Consider the following 15,103-nt stretch of genomic DNA (forward strand, 5'->3'; position numbering starts at 1 on the left):
ATCCCTTTGAAAAACAGGTTGGCATTAACTAAAAAGTTTGAAGAGATACATATTCCCATGACCCAGCAGTTTCATTCCCACATTTATACCCTAGAGAAAACATGCACAGGTGCACTGGGAGATGCATACTAGAAGGGTCAGAGCAGCACTGCTCTTCACATTAGCTTCAAACCAGAAACAGCCAACGCCCACCCATAGCAGACTGGATAAACTGTGGTGCAGTCGTACAGTGCAACAGCTTATAAAGCAGTGAAAGAGAATGATCTCCTAAAACCAAAATTAAGCGGAAAAAGACAATACGAATGGTGTGATACCGTTTATACAAATTCAAAAACAGACAAAAAATAACAATGCTGTTTGGGAAACATACACAGGAAGGAGGAGGTCGAATTATAAGAAAACGATTATCTCAAAAATCAGAAAACCAAACACATCTGGAGAAGGAAGAATTATGATCTGGGAGAGACACAAGGGGCAGCGCATTTTAGGTGCGGGCAATATGCTATTTCTTGCCTGGGGACTAGTTGTGTGATTGGTTAAGCTTAATGTATACATTTCTTTTCTGTATGTTTATTTTGCACTTAAGTTGCCCGTCCCTTTCTTAAAGTTTTACTGGTTGAAAATCTCCAAGACAGAAGCACCTATTTGCGTGGTGCTCAATCAAAGCTGTGTCCAAGTATTTTAGAAAGAACTCCGAGTAACCCCAGGGGAGACTTTGAAGAGCAAGAGAGGCTGGAGCTGACCTTCAGTTAAGTGTCTATCAGGGGTTCTCTCAATAATGCTTCTCCAACTAGAGGGGTGGGAAAACATGACCACAGCAAAGGTGTCACTTAGCCAGGGAGCTTGTGGAGGCCAGGGTGTCAGGAGAGAAGTTTGGGATGTTACTGTGTGGTGGACCCTGAGTGCCTGATTCAGGAATCTGGATTTAATTCTGTAGACAGTAAGTAGACTTGGAGGATTACCATGCAGCAAAGGGACAATTAAAAATACCCTAATGGGGCTTCCCTGGTGGCGCAGTGGTTGAGAATCTGCCTGCCAATGCAGGGGACATGGGTTCGAGACCTGGTCTGGGAAGATCCCACATGCCGCGGAGCAACTAGGCCCGTGAGCCACAACTACTGAGCCTGCGCATCTGGAGCTTGTGCTCCACAAGAAGAGAGGCCGCGATAGTGAGAGGCCCGCGCACCGTGATGAACAGTGGCCCCCGCTCGCCGCAACTAGAGAAAGCCCTCGCACAGAAACGAAGACCCAACACAGCCAAAAATAAGTTAATTAATTAAAAAAAAAAAAGTAACAAATGTTCAAGTACAATTGGTGTCTTAAAATAAACAAAAAACCCTAATGTCTTAGGGAGATGATTCTGGGTGTGAGGGGTAGGGTGGACTGAAAGTAGAGAAACTGATAAAGGCTCAGGCATAATAGACCAGGAATGACGGAAGTGAAGTTAGAAAGCGATGGAATGAAGACGAGTTACTGAGGAAGAACAGTAGGAACTTAGTGATGGAACAAACTTTTTCAAAAACTTATTTTCTGTTCTTTCCCAGCCCTTCCATTCTAAAGCTAACTCGAGAGAGATTCTGCTTTACAAGGACAAGTGACTGGAACCACGTTAAGGTCAGAAGAGGACTAGCAGACATACTGATTTGATGCCGAGAGCCCAAGTGAAGGCTTCAAAATTCCCTGCAACTACTTGAGAGTATTGCCAGGGTCGGGGGCCGGGGGGCGGGCAGGGAGGACACAGAGGGTGGAGCCTTTTCAGCAGCACCAGAGTTGTTTAATGGCGAGCAAGGAGTTTTTAACTTTTCATTATGGAAATTCTCAAACATACATTGACACCAGAATAGTCTAGCAAATCTCCTGGCTTCAACAATGATCAGTATGTTATCAAGTGGCTTTCGCCATTTTCCCACCCTCCACATCAATGTGTCCCAGGAGGGAAGTCAGGTCTGGTTAAGGATAAAACATACACATTTAGAAACATTTGAATCTTAGTTTTTGTGTTAGGCTGGGATGTCAGTGGTTCCAAAACAGGTATACATGGGATCAAGAGCAAAGAGCACAACCATCTGGCTTTCCTGCCCCAGACACTCCCCGGCCTCTGAATCCACAGCCATACAAAGTGTGTTACCTGCGCTGGATGACTAGACCTTAGCTGCCTCGACTGGAGTTGGCTGTCGGTCACGCGACTGGAAGCTCCGCTGGGGATTTGTCGATTGTGAACTTGGACAGATCAGTCCTGCTGCAGAGCGGTTCCCTAAGCCTGTGATTACCACAGGAGGAGATGAGCCCTTCACAAAGTGTGGTTCCTTGGAAGAAACTGCCTCTATAATCCTGCTCTTTCCAGATGTTGCCAGGTTTGATCATTGCAACTCCCATTCTATCAGAATGAAGAGAAGGCAGCTCTGACCTGGGAGACAATGGGGGACCATCCCCTCACCACGGCAGAGCCTGAAGTGCAGCTGGAACAGGTCCTCGGAAAAGGGAGATGTTGGCGGTGTCGAGCTCTACTGCCCGAGTCACCTTGTCAGCTCCAGGCAGCAACAGTCCACGTTGTAAGAACACTGGTACCTTAAATTTAACCCTGTACTCAAGGCAGCGCACATTCCTGGGAACAAAGAAATTTGTCTCCTTCTTCTGTGAAGCTGTTTTGCAAAACAGCTATAAGGAAACCATGGTACATGGAAATACATATGTGAAAATGTGCTAGGAGTCCTCAGTGGAAATGTCAAGGTTATTCTGAAGCTCACCAGTACGGATGGAAAAATGGGTTGCTTGGGGCAATATCCTAGTCCCCTGGGGATTTCTGTCCGTGAGCATGTGACAAGATGTTACTGCACGACCAAACTCCGTTTGGTGGTACTTTGTGCAGCCCCAGGCACTAAACATTCTTGCTGCGAGGGTCACCACCTCACAAACTGAAGCACCACAAGTATTTTCAAAATGAGAGAGTAAAAAAAAAAAAACGAGCAATGAGTCCTTTAGTTCCGCTGGTTTCCTAATAAACGAAGCTGGCCCTTCTCTCCAACTGTGAAGCAGGCCAGAAACCACACTGACAACATGAAGGGTACTTCTAGAAAAACAGGCCAAGTCCACTGTATGCAGGAGAAACAGGATAATTTTATTCTCATTTTTCCTTAAAATAAAGATACAGTAGAAGTTTTACAATTCAGTATGATTGGACGTGATTTATAATTTTAACATTTTTAAAAAAACAAATGACAACAGAAACAAAAGACTACTACAAATTATAAAACTACTAGAGCAAAGAGAAACTATCTTTCTAATCAAAACATGTACCACAGCTCTAAACTTCCTAAGAAAACTTTCTAAGATTTCTAAGCTAAACTTTCTTAGAATGGGGTTTGTGAAAAACCTTTAATCTCAAGTATTTAAACTATTCCTGTACCCACTAAATGCTTTCACCAACTTGTTAATCATATGCTTCCTAAATTTAGGAACCAGTGATCAAGTGGCCTGAAACAAGTCTTGATCCTATAATTCCAGCTATAAATTACTAATATTTAAAGAAAACAATATATTTTCTAAGCATGTAAGTTTTCTAAAAACTTCAATTACCTTTTCTGGCTCAGTACCTCACTGAAATGTTCAAATATTCATATTGCACACAAAAAAATTTGAGCAGCATACTATATGAGTGTGAGAAGCCGATGAAAAATAAGATTGAGGAAAATCCCTAAGTTGTGTCCCATTTAACATGATTTAAATATATAGTTTCTATATCTTTAATTAATATAAGTAAAAAGGTAATCTTTAGAACAGCACAGAGATACAAATGCATTAGCGTTTTACAAAATATATTCAACCCCTTATACGTCCAACAATCTTTTAGTTTTGGAGCTGCCACACAAGGGAGCTAGTTTCTTCTCCTTCATATGAAAGCAGGAAGTCATGTGTACAAAGTTATTTATATGAGAAGAATAAAGATCCACATTCCTTTTCTTTGTCCTTGACAAATATTTATGGAATGTTGGAAGTGATGAGAAAACAATTCCAATGTTATGAAGTCCAAAGACTTGGAATGAAAAAACTCGTAGTGGCACGCTGAGCTACACAGCATGACAATCATCTTCTAGAAACTAGGGTTGCGTTCTCTGTCGTGTTTAGAGGCTACCACAGAACTGGGTGGAAAGGCCATGAATGACGTGCCACCTCTGGTCAAACAATCAGAGCATGCAAATGTCAATGCCATCTCAAGAGTCCTAACCAACTCCCTGATAAAATGACAGGCAACACTAACCGGCTACCAGCCTGACAGGCTACTTTCCCAAACTGCTGAAGCAGATAAAAGTTCAAGGGGTTCAGGATAAGTCCACTGGCCCCTCACAGGGCTGGGCGCTCCTAAACTCATCACCAGCCCTCAGGGAAAAGGACCATTGACTCTAACTTCCACAAAACAAATTAAAAAAAAAAACTGCCTGCCAGGGAGATAAAGTTAAAGCCTCATTTTAAAACTCGTGGGCTTCCCTGGTGGGCAGTGGTTGAGAGTCCGCCTGCCGATGCAGGGGACACGGGTTCGTGCCCCGGTCCGGGAAGATCCCACATGCCGCGGAGTGGCTGGGCCCGTGAGCCATGGCCGCTGAGCCTGCGCGTCCGGAGCCTGTGCTCCGCAACGGGAGACGCCACAACAGTGAGAGGCCTGCGTACACCACCACCACCACCACCACCACCACCACCACCACCACCAACAAAAAACTCGTAATTAGCAGATGAAAAATTTAAGTTCTTCATAAAAGAATTATTATAACCTTTAGCATATTAAATACTGCTCTCGGGCTTCCTTGGTGGCACAGTGGTTAAGAATCAGCCTGCCAGTGCAGGGGACATGGGCTTGAGCCCACATGCCGCAGAGCAACTAAGCCTGTGCGCCACAACTACTGAGCCTGTGAGCCGCAACTACTGAGCCCACATGCCACAACTACTGAAGCCCGTGCTCCTAGAGCCCATGCTCTGCAACAAGAGAAGCCACCACAATGAGAAGCCCGCACACTGCAATGAAGAGTAGCCCCCGCTCGCCTCAACTAGAGAAAGCCTGCGCGCAGCTACAAAGACCCAACACAGCCAAAAATAAATAAATTTATACCAAAAGAAAAAAAGATACTGCTCTCAACGTACTTTCATTCAGATTTTAAAGGACCTTGTCTCTTGGGTTTGCAACTTCTCACCTCTCCCTTCCTAATTTGTTTTCTCCTTGCCTTTCTAAGTAAATTATTCTAAAAACAACAACAACAAAAAAAAACAATGCTTAATATAGGACTTGGAAAGCAAGATAAGGTTGACGAAATCACGCCATATGCTCTGGTTTGCTGCCCAAAGATACAGCTGCTGTGTTTCTTAAAGCAAAAAGTAGAAGAAAATTGTATTTTAGGGCCTGGGGGCTAGTAAATCACTAAAAGATTTGGGGATAGACTACTCATACTGGTTATATGAGCCAAATGCAGATGTAAAATAACCCTAAGCCATACTGTCACAGGCAACTTTTCCTATTCACTTAACTCAGGACACTTGGGTCAGCTTCAACCCTCTTTCCTTTACCTATGTCATCGTCATTACAGTGCCTAGTAGGAATTAAAGCACACCAGGGACATTTTCCAAACACTCTTTTTAAGTCACCTGGACAGGAGCGAGGTCTCCACCAAGCTATGGAGGCAGTCTGTGTTGCCTGGCACACTCTGAAAAAGCCTGGCTGACCCTAGCTCCCTCGGGCCTACATAAACGCACTCAGTCCTCAGACAAAAACACTGTGGCCAAGCAAAGCACACACCTTTTCCAGTGAGTTGTCCTAAGACAGCCACACCAGTGTTGGCTCCACTCACAGAGCCAGTGGCTAGAGGAGGCTACTGCTTCCAGGCTGGACGCTGGGCTGGAGCCAGGAACCCAAACTTGAAGCACGTAGGCTCCCGGGACCAGGGGCCAGGCTTCCTGCCTGCAACTGTGCTGGCCGCCCCAGGGCCCCCCAGCAGCAACGTAATAGCCTGCACTCCCTGAAGATGCCCATACCTTCTAGAACCTGAAGGAAATAGAGTTATGGTCTTTTGACCATTTCTATGACAAAAGTTCTATCTTCTGAAATACTCACTTTATGTTGAAAGCCAGTTAAATGACCACTGTAAATAAGAGTTGAACTCTTAACCAGAAACATGAATAGAAAGTTCCATTAAGGTGTATATAAAATAGGGAGTGATACTAAAGCAAAGTTAAACTTTATGTAACTTGTTTTATTTATTTCAGTGGGATTCCAAAGTGGATTGGACTTCTTGGAATAGTGAGAGATGAGAATTCACCCCAATCATACAAGCCATACAAACGAAAGGAGGAACCAGCAGCGTGCTGGCTGACCCCTCACAGCACTCTTAGCGCCGTGAACAGCCTGGCGGTGGAGAGTAGCAACTGTGTACCGATACAGTATCACACTCTACTCAACAATGCGGCCTCACGAAAAAATAAGATGTTAGTCTCAGTGCAACTTTAAAGTACCTTTTAAAGTTTTGTTTGGTACTACTTTCTTTTCTTCAAATAGTATTTCCTGAGAAAGCAAACTTTCCTAGCAGAAGTGGAATTAATACAGTTCTCACAATAAGCCCTTTACCTTGAGTTATTATACTCAAAGGGAAGTACGCTTTTAGGTGTGCAGGACTTGTGTTAAAACACAAATTGGAAATTTTAGGGATATTTAGATTATGTCCCTATGTTTCTTTTTACATGCCCTAGTAGTGCTTTTTATACAAACATTTCTTAAAGGGTAAATCAAATATAATCAAGCGTCCTCCCTAATTAGGTCCCCAATTTTCTCAATACTCTTTATATCAAATGTAGATTATACTCATGATGTATTTTCCAAGTATCTGAAAAAGCAGTCTGTCGCCTGTAAGTACTCCCTGAGAACACCCAGCCAAAGTCCCCTTGAAAAGCAAATGAGAGCTGAGCCTGGCAGCCACATGAGGTCTAGTTGTGTAAAAATATTCAGTAGTGAGCACACCTGTGTCTAAAATGAACCCAGGTGTCCTTCATGAAACATGACTGATGTCATGGCTGCAGTTTTCTTCTCTTGCTTTTCTAAATGTGAGCCAAGATGAGATTTCTGTTTAATATTTACAGATCATCTTGCTTTTGGAAGGGGGTAGAGATTGATTACATGAGGATTTTCTATCAGGGAAGTAGGAAGGCCAAGCGCCCTGAAAAGCTTTATGAAGATTAAGACTAAGAAAAAACCTGTAAGTCTGTAAACACCCAATGGAAAACTGTTCAAAAGAAGAAATAGAAGGCACAAACGCTGGGTTAAAAAATGCATGTAAAGATTGCAACATTACTACAGTCAATAGAACTAACACCTAGATCTTTAAAAGTCTTGCCCTAAATACACACTCAGTTAAACTGCTTGAACACCGCTATAACCGTCACCATGCTGTTTCTTTGCACATCTACTCGCACAATTAGAAAAAGGAAGAAAGCACAGTGACCCTCCTTGACACCTCAAAGCAAGTGCTTAGGATTGGGAAAGAATAAATTAAAAGCACAAAACAAAACACTCCATCCTCAGAACTACCACCTCTGACTTCCACGGTTTCTAGGAGGAAGTGAAGTGATAAATGTGTTTTGTAGGTAGAAAACCAACAAACAAAAAATCCTCATATAACTCAGCAAGATAATAATGAAGGGCTGGATTATATGCCCCCTTACTGTTAAATGTAAGCACATTTTAGGGCCCACTTTAGAGAAATTAAAATAGTAATATAACTTAATCTTAGCACATATAAATAGCCATCTGGATATTCAAACAGCAACAACAGAACAAAATTTACACCAAGTAAAAACTTTTCTAAAGTAAACAAATGTATAATATCAGAACTCAGAATTCATTAGAACGTTCACTGTGTTTCAATCAGGCTCAGACTGAAATAAAAGTAGTCAATTTAAACCCCAACCTGGGAAGCCGTCCCTGCTACGCTTGTGGTTTCGTCTTTTCAGCATCCCGTGACATTCATTTACACAGAGGGCAACCGTCCCTGTAAACAGTTCGACCTATTGGTCCCTGCTGTGGACCTGTGGTCGATGAAGAGGAACAGTCTGGGAGCAGCAGACAGACAGGGGATGCTTAAACCTAAGAAAGCGACAGCAGCTTCTGGGTGGCTTGCTCCGCTCAGGGTTTCCCGTCAGGCAGCTCAGTGAGACTCTGTGGAGTGGAACTGGTGAAAGTAGAAAGCCATGAAGACATGGCTGTCTTTGCACTGGAAAAAGCTCCTCCAACTGACTGGCCTGAATGGAAAGAAGGGGAAAAACAAAAGGAAAAAATGTCTTCACTTTTGTTAAGAGACACTGAAAAACCAATGTTAATTAATAAATGTTAATTAACTGCAACCGATATGTTAATAGTTACTAAAATACCATTTACACTTCTAGTTTCAAAATAATCCCTTACCATGGGAATGTCTAAGAGGAACCTGCATAATGCCAGGGTGTAAGACCCTGCTCTCCTAAGCATTTTGAAAATCTTGAGCAAACTCTTTCCTTAATACCCACTGTGCCAGACCAGTGGTTCTCAGCACTGGCTGTGCAGCAGAATGACTCGGAGAGCTGAAAAAGTCCTATGAGCTCTCTGTACCCTAAATCCAAGTTGATAACTAAAAACCACCTGCAGGGAAGAGTTGTTAGGCTGCTTAGGGAAATTTGGTTTTGTCATCTAAAATGATGTTGCATCAAATGAAGACACACAGAGCTCTATCTGCCTGAGGTCTGTTCTGTTTTTCAGAGCGTTATCTCGTGTTAAAGTGAAATTATTTAAGCTGAATCATCCATACTCACTATTCCTGAAGAAGGGAGTGTGGAAGAAGAGAATAGGCCTTAGAATTTAAATATCAGCAGCATCACTAAAAATTAACTACCAACTGACATCATATAACTATGATGAAGTAGAATTTTCCTACTTTTCCATAGTGATGGGGCTATGTGCCTTGTGTTTCTCTTCTAAGACGAGTGTGTGGAGTAGTTCTCTCACCCTGTCTATCTCTGGATATACAGAATGTTAGAGCTACGAGGACCCCTGCAGAGATCACTTAGTTCCGGGGCTTTTGAGTTGTGTTCAGTAAGGGTTAGCCAAGCTCTCTCAGGAGGTAAGAAAGGAGACGGGTCCTATTTTCAATACTGGTATGACAAAGCAAACATAGCCGAATGTAAATATAATCAGTGAATCTGAGATAACTGGGAGTTCCTTGTACACTGCTGCACAATTTAAGTTTGAAATAATATAAAAATAAAAAGTTAAAAATATAGAAAAGAGGGAACAAGAAGTTTCTTTACAAAGGGTATGGAATAATCTTCAAAATATTTTAAGTGAAAAAAGGTACAGAAGGGTGTATACAACAGCATGCTACCATTTGTCTGGCTTTGGTATCAGGGTAATACTGGGCTAAGTAAATGAGTTGGGGAGTATTACCTCAACCACTACTTTCTGAAAGAGTTTGTATAACAGTAGCATTATTCCTTAAATGTTTGATAAAATTCATAAGTGAAGCCATCTGTGTTTAGATTATATTTAAAACCTTGTGGCAAGCTTTTAAATTTTAATTCAACTTATTTAATAGATATAGGGCTATTCAGATTTTCTATTTCTTTACTGCATTGGTTTTGGCGATTTGAGTCTTTCAAGGAAATTGTAGATTTTACCTAAGTTGTTGAAAAATTGGCATAAAATTATTCACAATATTATTATCCTTTTAATTTCTGTAAGATCTACAGTGGTGTCCCCTCTTTCATGCCCAATACTGGTAATTTGTATCTTCTTTTTCTCTTTAATATTAGTCTAAAAGGTTTCACTAATGTTGTTGATTTTTTCATAAAAACAACTGTTGGTTTCATTGATCTTCTTTATTGTGTGATACTACCTTAAAAGACGGCAACTCCTAATGCCTACTTTATTATTATGGCTCTCTACTATTTATAAAGAACTGTGGGCTGGGACTTCCCTGGTGGCACAGTGGTTGGGAAACCGCCTGCCAATGCAGGGGACATGGGTTCGAGCCCTGGTCTAGGGAAGATCCCACATGCCGCGGAGCAACTAAGCCCGTGAGCCACAACTACTGAGCCTGCGCTCTAGAGCCCATGACCCACAACTACTGAAGCCCGTGCGCTTAGAACCCGTGCTCCGCAACAAGAAGCCACCGTGCTCCGCAAAAAGAAGCCACCGCAATGAGAAGCCCGTGCACTGCAACGAAGAGTAGCCCCTGCTGGCCGCAACTAGAGAAAGCCCGTGTGCAGCCAAAAATAAATTAATTAATTAATTAAAAAAAAAAAAAAAAAAAACAAGAACTGTGGGCAGCTCAGGGAATGGAGGAAAAACTCCAGAGAAGCTTGAATCCTGGTAACAGAACAGACAGGACAAAATTTGCTAAACTTGGTTTGACATCATCTAGTGCCACAAGAATTGTTTTAATGAATAAGCCCAAAATTTAAAACAAAAACCTCTGTATTCGACCATCTTGCATTATTATGTGATACACAGATCTCTACAACTTTATGTTTTTATCAATGACATATTGAGGATAGAGAAGAGATGTGTTATGATTCCAATCTGTTCCTGCCCAAGACATCCTTACCAACAGCTTTTCCTGTTTGCACAACATTCCGACTCGTTGTGACCATGACGTTTCCAAGTTTTTTGCCACGTTCACTGTTTTGAACAGAACTGAGTAAAGGAGAGGAATGTTAAGTACAATTTTAAAAAATTTCTCAGGTATACATCCACCACTCCATAACCACCCCTCAAATCAGTACTGCGAAAAGAAGCTAAATAATGCATTATTTGTTATGCATCAATTAATTTACTAACATTCTAAGCACGTGAATCTTCAGAAAACACTAAAAGAATAAGCCAAAAAGTGGTAAGGGCGTAAGGATGCATGCTTAACTCTTCCTACAGTCACAATATGCTAAAGTAACTTCACCAGAACAAAAATGGCAAATCTGGCTATTAGTTCACACCATTCTCCATGAAACAGCAGTGTTTTCACTTTGAAACATACACACTGCTGAGCTAGAGAATGTTATGCACATATTTGGTTACTATTTGAAGCACAAGTCTGTGAAGTGGAGAAAAACAATTCCCAATTAGCAATGAAACACATGGCATACATTCAGACGTAAGACTGTTCCTAGTATTTTCCCTAAATACTCACTGTGAGAATCTTAACTTCATGTCTGACACTGAATACTGGCCTTGGAAAGGATGGCTGTAAAACAAAGTTTGAGTTTAGACTATGAGTATTTCACCAATAAAGCTGCAACACAGTTATCACATGGAAGAATCAGGAAACCTCCCTCGCAGGGGTGACTCAGCCGGGTGGCAGTGCTCCAAATGAGATATAGGAAACAGGGCTTTGATCACAGCTCTCCACTTAACAGTTATGTAAGTCCCTCTGAGCTTATGTCCTTGCTTGTAAAATAGGTGTGCTTTTTTCCTTGGGTGGGGATGGTTTGTGTTAGTGCTGCCCTAATGTTCTGAGTTACCTGGTCTGGGGTGGGGCCCAAGCACCGACATTTTAAAATCAGGCAACCTGATCAACTTTACACTATAAAAGAAGGCATCAATAAATATTCAAATTCTTATCTCATACGCAGGGGTCTCTCTGTCAATGTCTAACAAAGAAAGTGACCTAGAGAAATTTGTAGCCGCTTATTGAAATATCAAAATGCTATTTATGGCTTTTCAAATGAAAACAAATTGATATATTGGCCATGTTAAGCATACGTTAACAATCCCTCTTTTTCTGGATTTCTGAGTCTCCGGTTGGAAAGAATTGAGAGATTAGTTCATCATTCTCTATTCCTGCAAACGCTGTGCTTAAAGGATGAAACATGCCTGCTGCTTTTAAGGGAAGTCAGAGGACTACCTTCTCCGATCTTTAGGAGTTGAAGAAAGGGTTTCATAGATCTCAAACCTTACATTTAGTTTTGAATATTTCCAAATTATACCCCCTGCTGACAGTTGAAGACTATCATTTCTTGTTTTGAATTTGGTGAAAATCTGCTGATGGTCATATCTGCATAATTTCCCTACCTTTTTTTTTTCCTGGCCCTTTTCTTCAGCTTTCTCCTCAATCTAAGTAACCGCAATTTATTTACATATTTTTAAAAGTATTGTTTTTACATTCCTTTAAAACACATTCCAGCTAATCCTCATATGGACCTGCAACACAATCTGTCGAGCTGCTTCAAGTTAAAGGCACTACAGCAGACGCAGGGGCTGCGTAACAATCTGACCAGGCTAAGGGTCAGAGTACCGGGGAGGAGACCAAACTACGAACGGTCACTCCCCCAGCACTACCACAAGGAGCACCGCCAGGCAAACAAACTCACATCTGTTTCTCCTTATTACTCTCTAGAACACAGACCTTGTGGTTAGTGAGGGAGAAAACTCTGAACTTAGTCCTTTCATTTAATACCATTAAAACGCTTGTGCCTTTTAATTCTCTATGTTTTTACCACACCCAAATGGCAACATAGGTTTCTGCTACAGCCCAGTATGAGGATTAAATTCCCCCAAATCGGTCCTGAACCTAGTCATTGTTCTTGATAGGTACAAAATATTGGCAGACATGTTCTCCCAAACCCTGCTTCCTTACAGATGCTTCTGCAAGTTACTATGACATAATTCCTGGGTTTTGTATTTGTAGCACCACTTAAATCACATCCCCAGTTGAGCTAAGTTTACCATAGTTCCCAAATAATATGGTAATCAGTACTAAGTTGATTTTTGTCAGATTCTCACCGAGAAGTAAAGTTTAAAACACAAATGAAAACAAACGTTCAGCGTATACTTGTATTGTAAATAAAAAATTATATATTTTAATTTAGAAAAGAAGTTGCCAAGATGTACGCATTATATTAATTGATCTCCTTAGACGCTACTCTGCCATTCACATAGTATTATTTCTTAATGGCCCCACTCCCCAGCATGTTTAAATGTCTTTTACATGGGATAAACTCTTTGCCCAGCAGTCGGCACTGTGACAGGTATTAAATTTTGTTAGATCTAGAATCTGATGTGGAAACTGCATCAGATTTGACTGCAAATCTAGGAGTTTAAATATTAACTTTAGTTGTTCACACTTCATATTTTAGAATAACCTCTCAGTTTAAAAAAATAAAAATAAATAAAATAAAATAACCTCTCAGTTTTAACCAGTGCTATTTCCCTCAAGGGTTCTGTCTTGTTTGACCATTCTGCTGAGGCAGAGATCCAGCGAAAGGGAGGGAAGAACCATGAGGTAGGAGGATCCTCACAGGCCAGGACTTTGTCTCCAAATCACGCTGGAAGCTGGGAGAAATGTTAGTGCTTCCAAAATGCCTTGTGCTTTGTGGGTAAGAAGTGTGAATAGGGAAGCAGTTTTCAGCTGCTTCTCTGTACTTGGGAGCCTTTTTATAAAAATCTACTCAGGGAGATTCTTGAAGATATTCACAATATCATCAGAGTTAAGATATGATTTTCTTTTCTTTTTTTTTTAAAAAAGATATGATTTTCTTTATGCTGGGGCACACTTAGTAAGTGAACCACCTCTATCAACCTTCAGAGGATGTGCTTACTTTGGATTTATTTCTGCAAGTGCTGGATGCTTGTTGCTGTTCCAGACCCTGTAGTTGTGAGTGTTCTTCCATGCTGTAACAAAGGTCGTCCCATAGTCTGATAAGATCTTTTCATTATCTGTCAAGTAAATATTTGAAAGTTGAGCTGGACTGTAGTCAGTCAGGGATGTAAAGATTAATAACCTAAACCAGTAAAGAAATGGCTTTAGCCTCCCTGTCCCCCTGCTTTCTTGGGGAGACAGCCTACCAGATGTTAGGAATCTTGGGTCTAATTCCAGAAATCCTGTTAAGAAGTGATGTGGCCTTTGGTAAGTCACTTACTCACTAAGAATTTCATTTTTCTTACTAGAAAATAAGGAGGTTGAGCCAAATATTTTCTAAGGTTCCTTAAAACTCCAAAATATTTCCAAGTTCTCCTTACCAAGGTAAGGAGGCATAGTATTATTTATTAAAATCTATAGGCTGGACAGTGGGTTAAACATACTGATGTCTACACATGGAGCAGGCAATTAGGGTATCTTTTCATCTTCTCACAAATGCCATTTTTCTAAGAAAGGCAATTAGAAAGAATACATTAATTGGTTCTTTTTAGACACTATTTACTTTTCTTTGCCTCACTATTCAGTGAAACTTACTCTTGAGTTTCCATGCATTTCACAGTCAAAATACTTAAAATAACAAGGAGATTTTCATATATTTAATGCTTAAAACTTTTTGGCTTTATCGCTATCGAGGCGAAGCTTCAATGAGGAGCGTTTCTTCTACTTGGAAGGATAGAAAAGGTTTTGAGGACTGATTCAAATAGCTATTGCTTCATATGTTAACTTCAAGTTGCTTGCTTTGAGGGTGAAACATGTGACTTTTTTTGCTGGGAGAGGAAGAGAAGGACATAACACGGTTCTGTATGCAGCATAAGGAAGTTCTTTTAAGAACATACTCCTCAAACAGCTCATTGGTCTGAATTTCCTTTAAGAGCTTGGGCCTGAGCCAGACTTCTTGGGCTGAAGTCCCAGCTCAGCCTCTTACCAGGTGGAAGAGCAAACTATTTAACCTCTCTATCCCTCACTTTCTCTTCTGTAAAATGAGGATGACACAGTATCTACCTCTAGGATTGCTGGGAGGATGAAATGAGTTAGCAGATGTTAAGTGCTCAAAAAAGGGGGTGCTGCACATGTTAAACGTTCCCCCCAAAAGTTAGCTACTATGTATTACTCAGTGCTCACAGCTACCCGGGCAAATATTTTTAAGAAGTAAATTAATTACTCAGGAAGCTACATGGCTGGTGGAGACTTGGGTTTTCTTACTAGATAAACTGAATGATTCTGGGTTAGAGGATTTAATTTTGGGGTCTCAGCTGCTACAGCTATAGAAGAGGCAGACATTCAAAAAAAAAATCCCATTAGCAAATAAGGAGTCGCTCCATTAGCTTTCCTAGTGAATGAAGAACATGCCCGAAGCCTGAGTTTAAAACTATATATATTATGTGAAGAACTAACCTGGGAGGTGG

The 15,103-nt window shown here is 41.1% G+C and overlaps 1 protein-coding gene across 4 annotated transcripts in view; it reads right to left on the reverse strand.

Moving 5' to 3' along the window:
- Nucleotides 1–15,103, reverse strand: part of AVL9 (AVL9 cell migration associated) — a 94,791-nt gene that overhangs the window by 29,068 nt on the left and 50,620 nt on the right. Inside the window, exons 13-17 of one of the 4 annotated variants that reach the window (XR_003431942.1) lie at nt 13,597–13,714; nt 11,190–11,243; nt 10,611–10,699; nt 7,944–8,274; nt 2,129–3,092 (exon numbers count right to left, since the gene is read on the reverse strand). Coding sequence is in view for 1 of the 4 variants with exons in the window: in XM_027102245.1 (XP_026958046.1) it covers nt 8,159–8,274; nt 10,611–10,699; nt 11,190–11,243; nt 13,597–13,714 (377 nt within the window). In the remaining 3 variants the exon portion in view is untranslated. Of the gene's footprint in view, nt 1–2,128; nt 3,134–5,302; nt 8,275–10,610; nt 10,700–11,189; nt 11,244–13,596; nt 13,715–15,103 lie in introns of those variants that run through there. The other 3 variants (XR_003431941.1, XR_003431943.1, XM_027102245.1) reach the window with 3 other exon arrangements.

The sequence above is a fragment of the Aethalodelphis obliquidens genome, unplaced genomic scaffold (genome assembly GCF_003676395.1).
Source record: "Aethalodelphis obliquidens isolate GAN/ISIS:26980383/991018 unplaced genomic scaffold, ASM367639v1 scaffold5, whole genome shotgun sequence".
Classification (NCBI taxonomy): domain Eukaryota; kingdom Metazoa; phylum Chordata; class Mammalia; order Artiodactyla; family Delphinidae; genus Aethalodelphis; species Aethalodelphis obliquidens.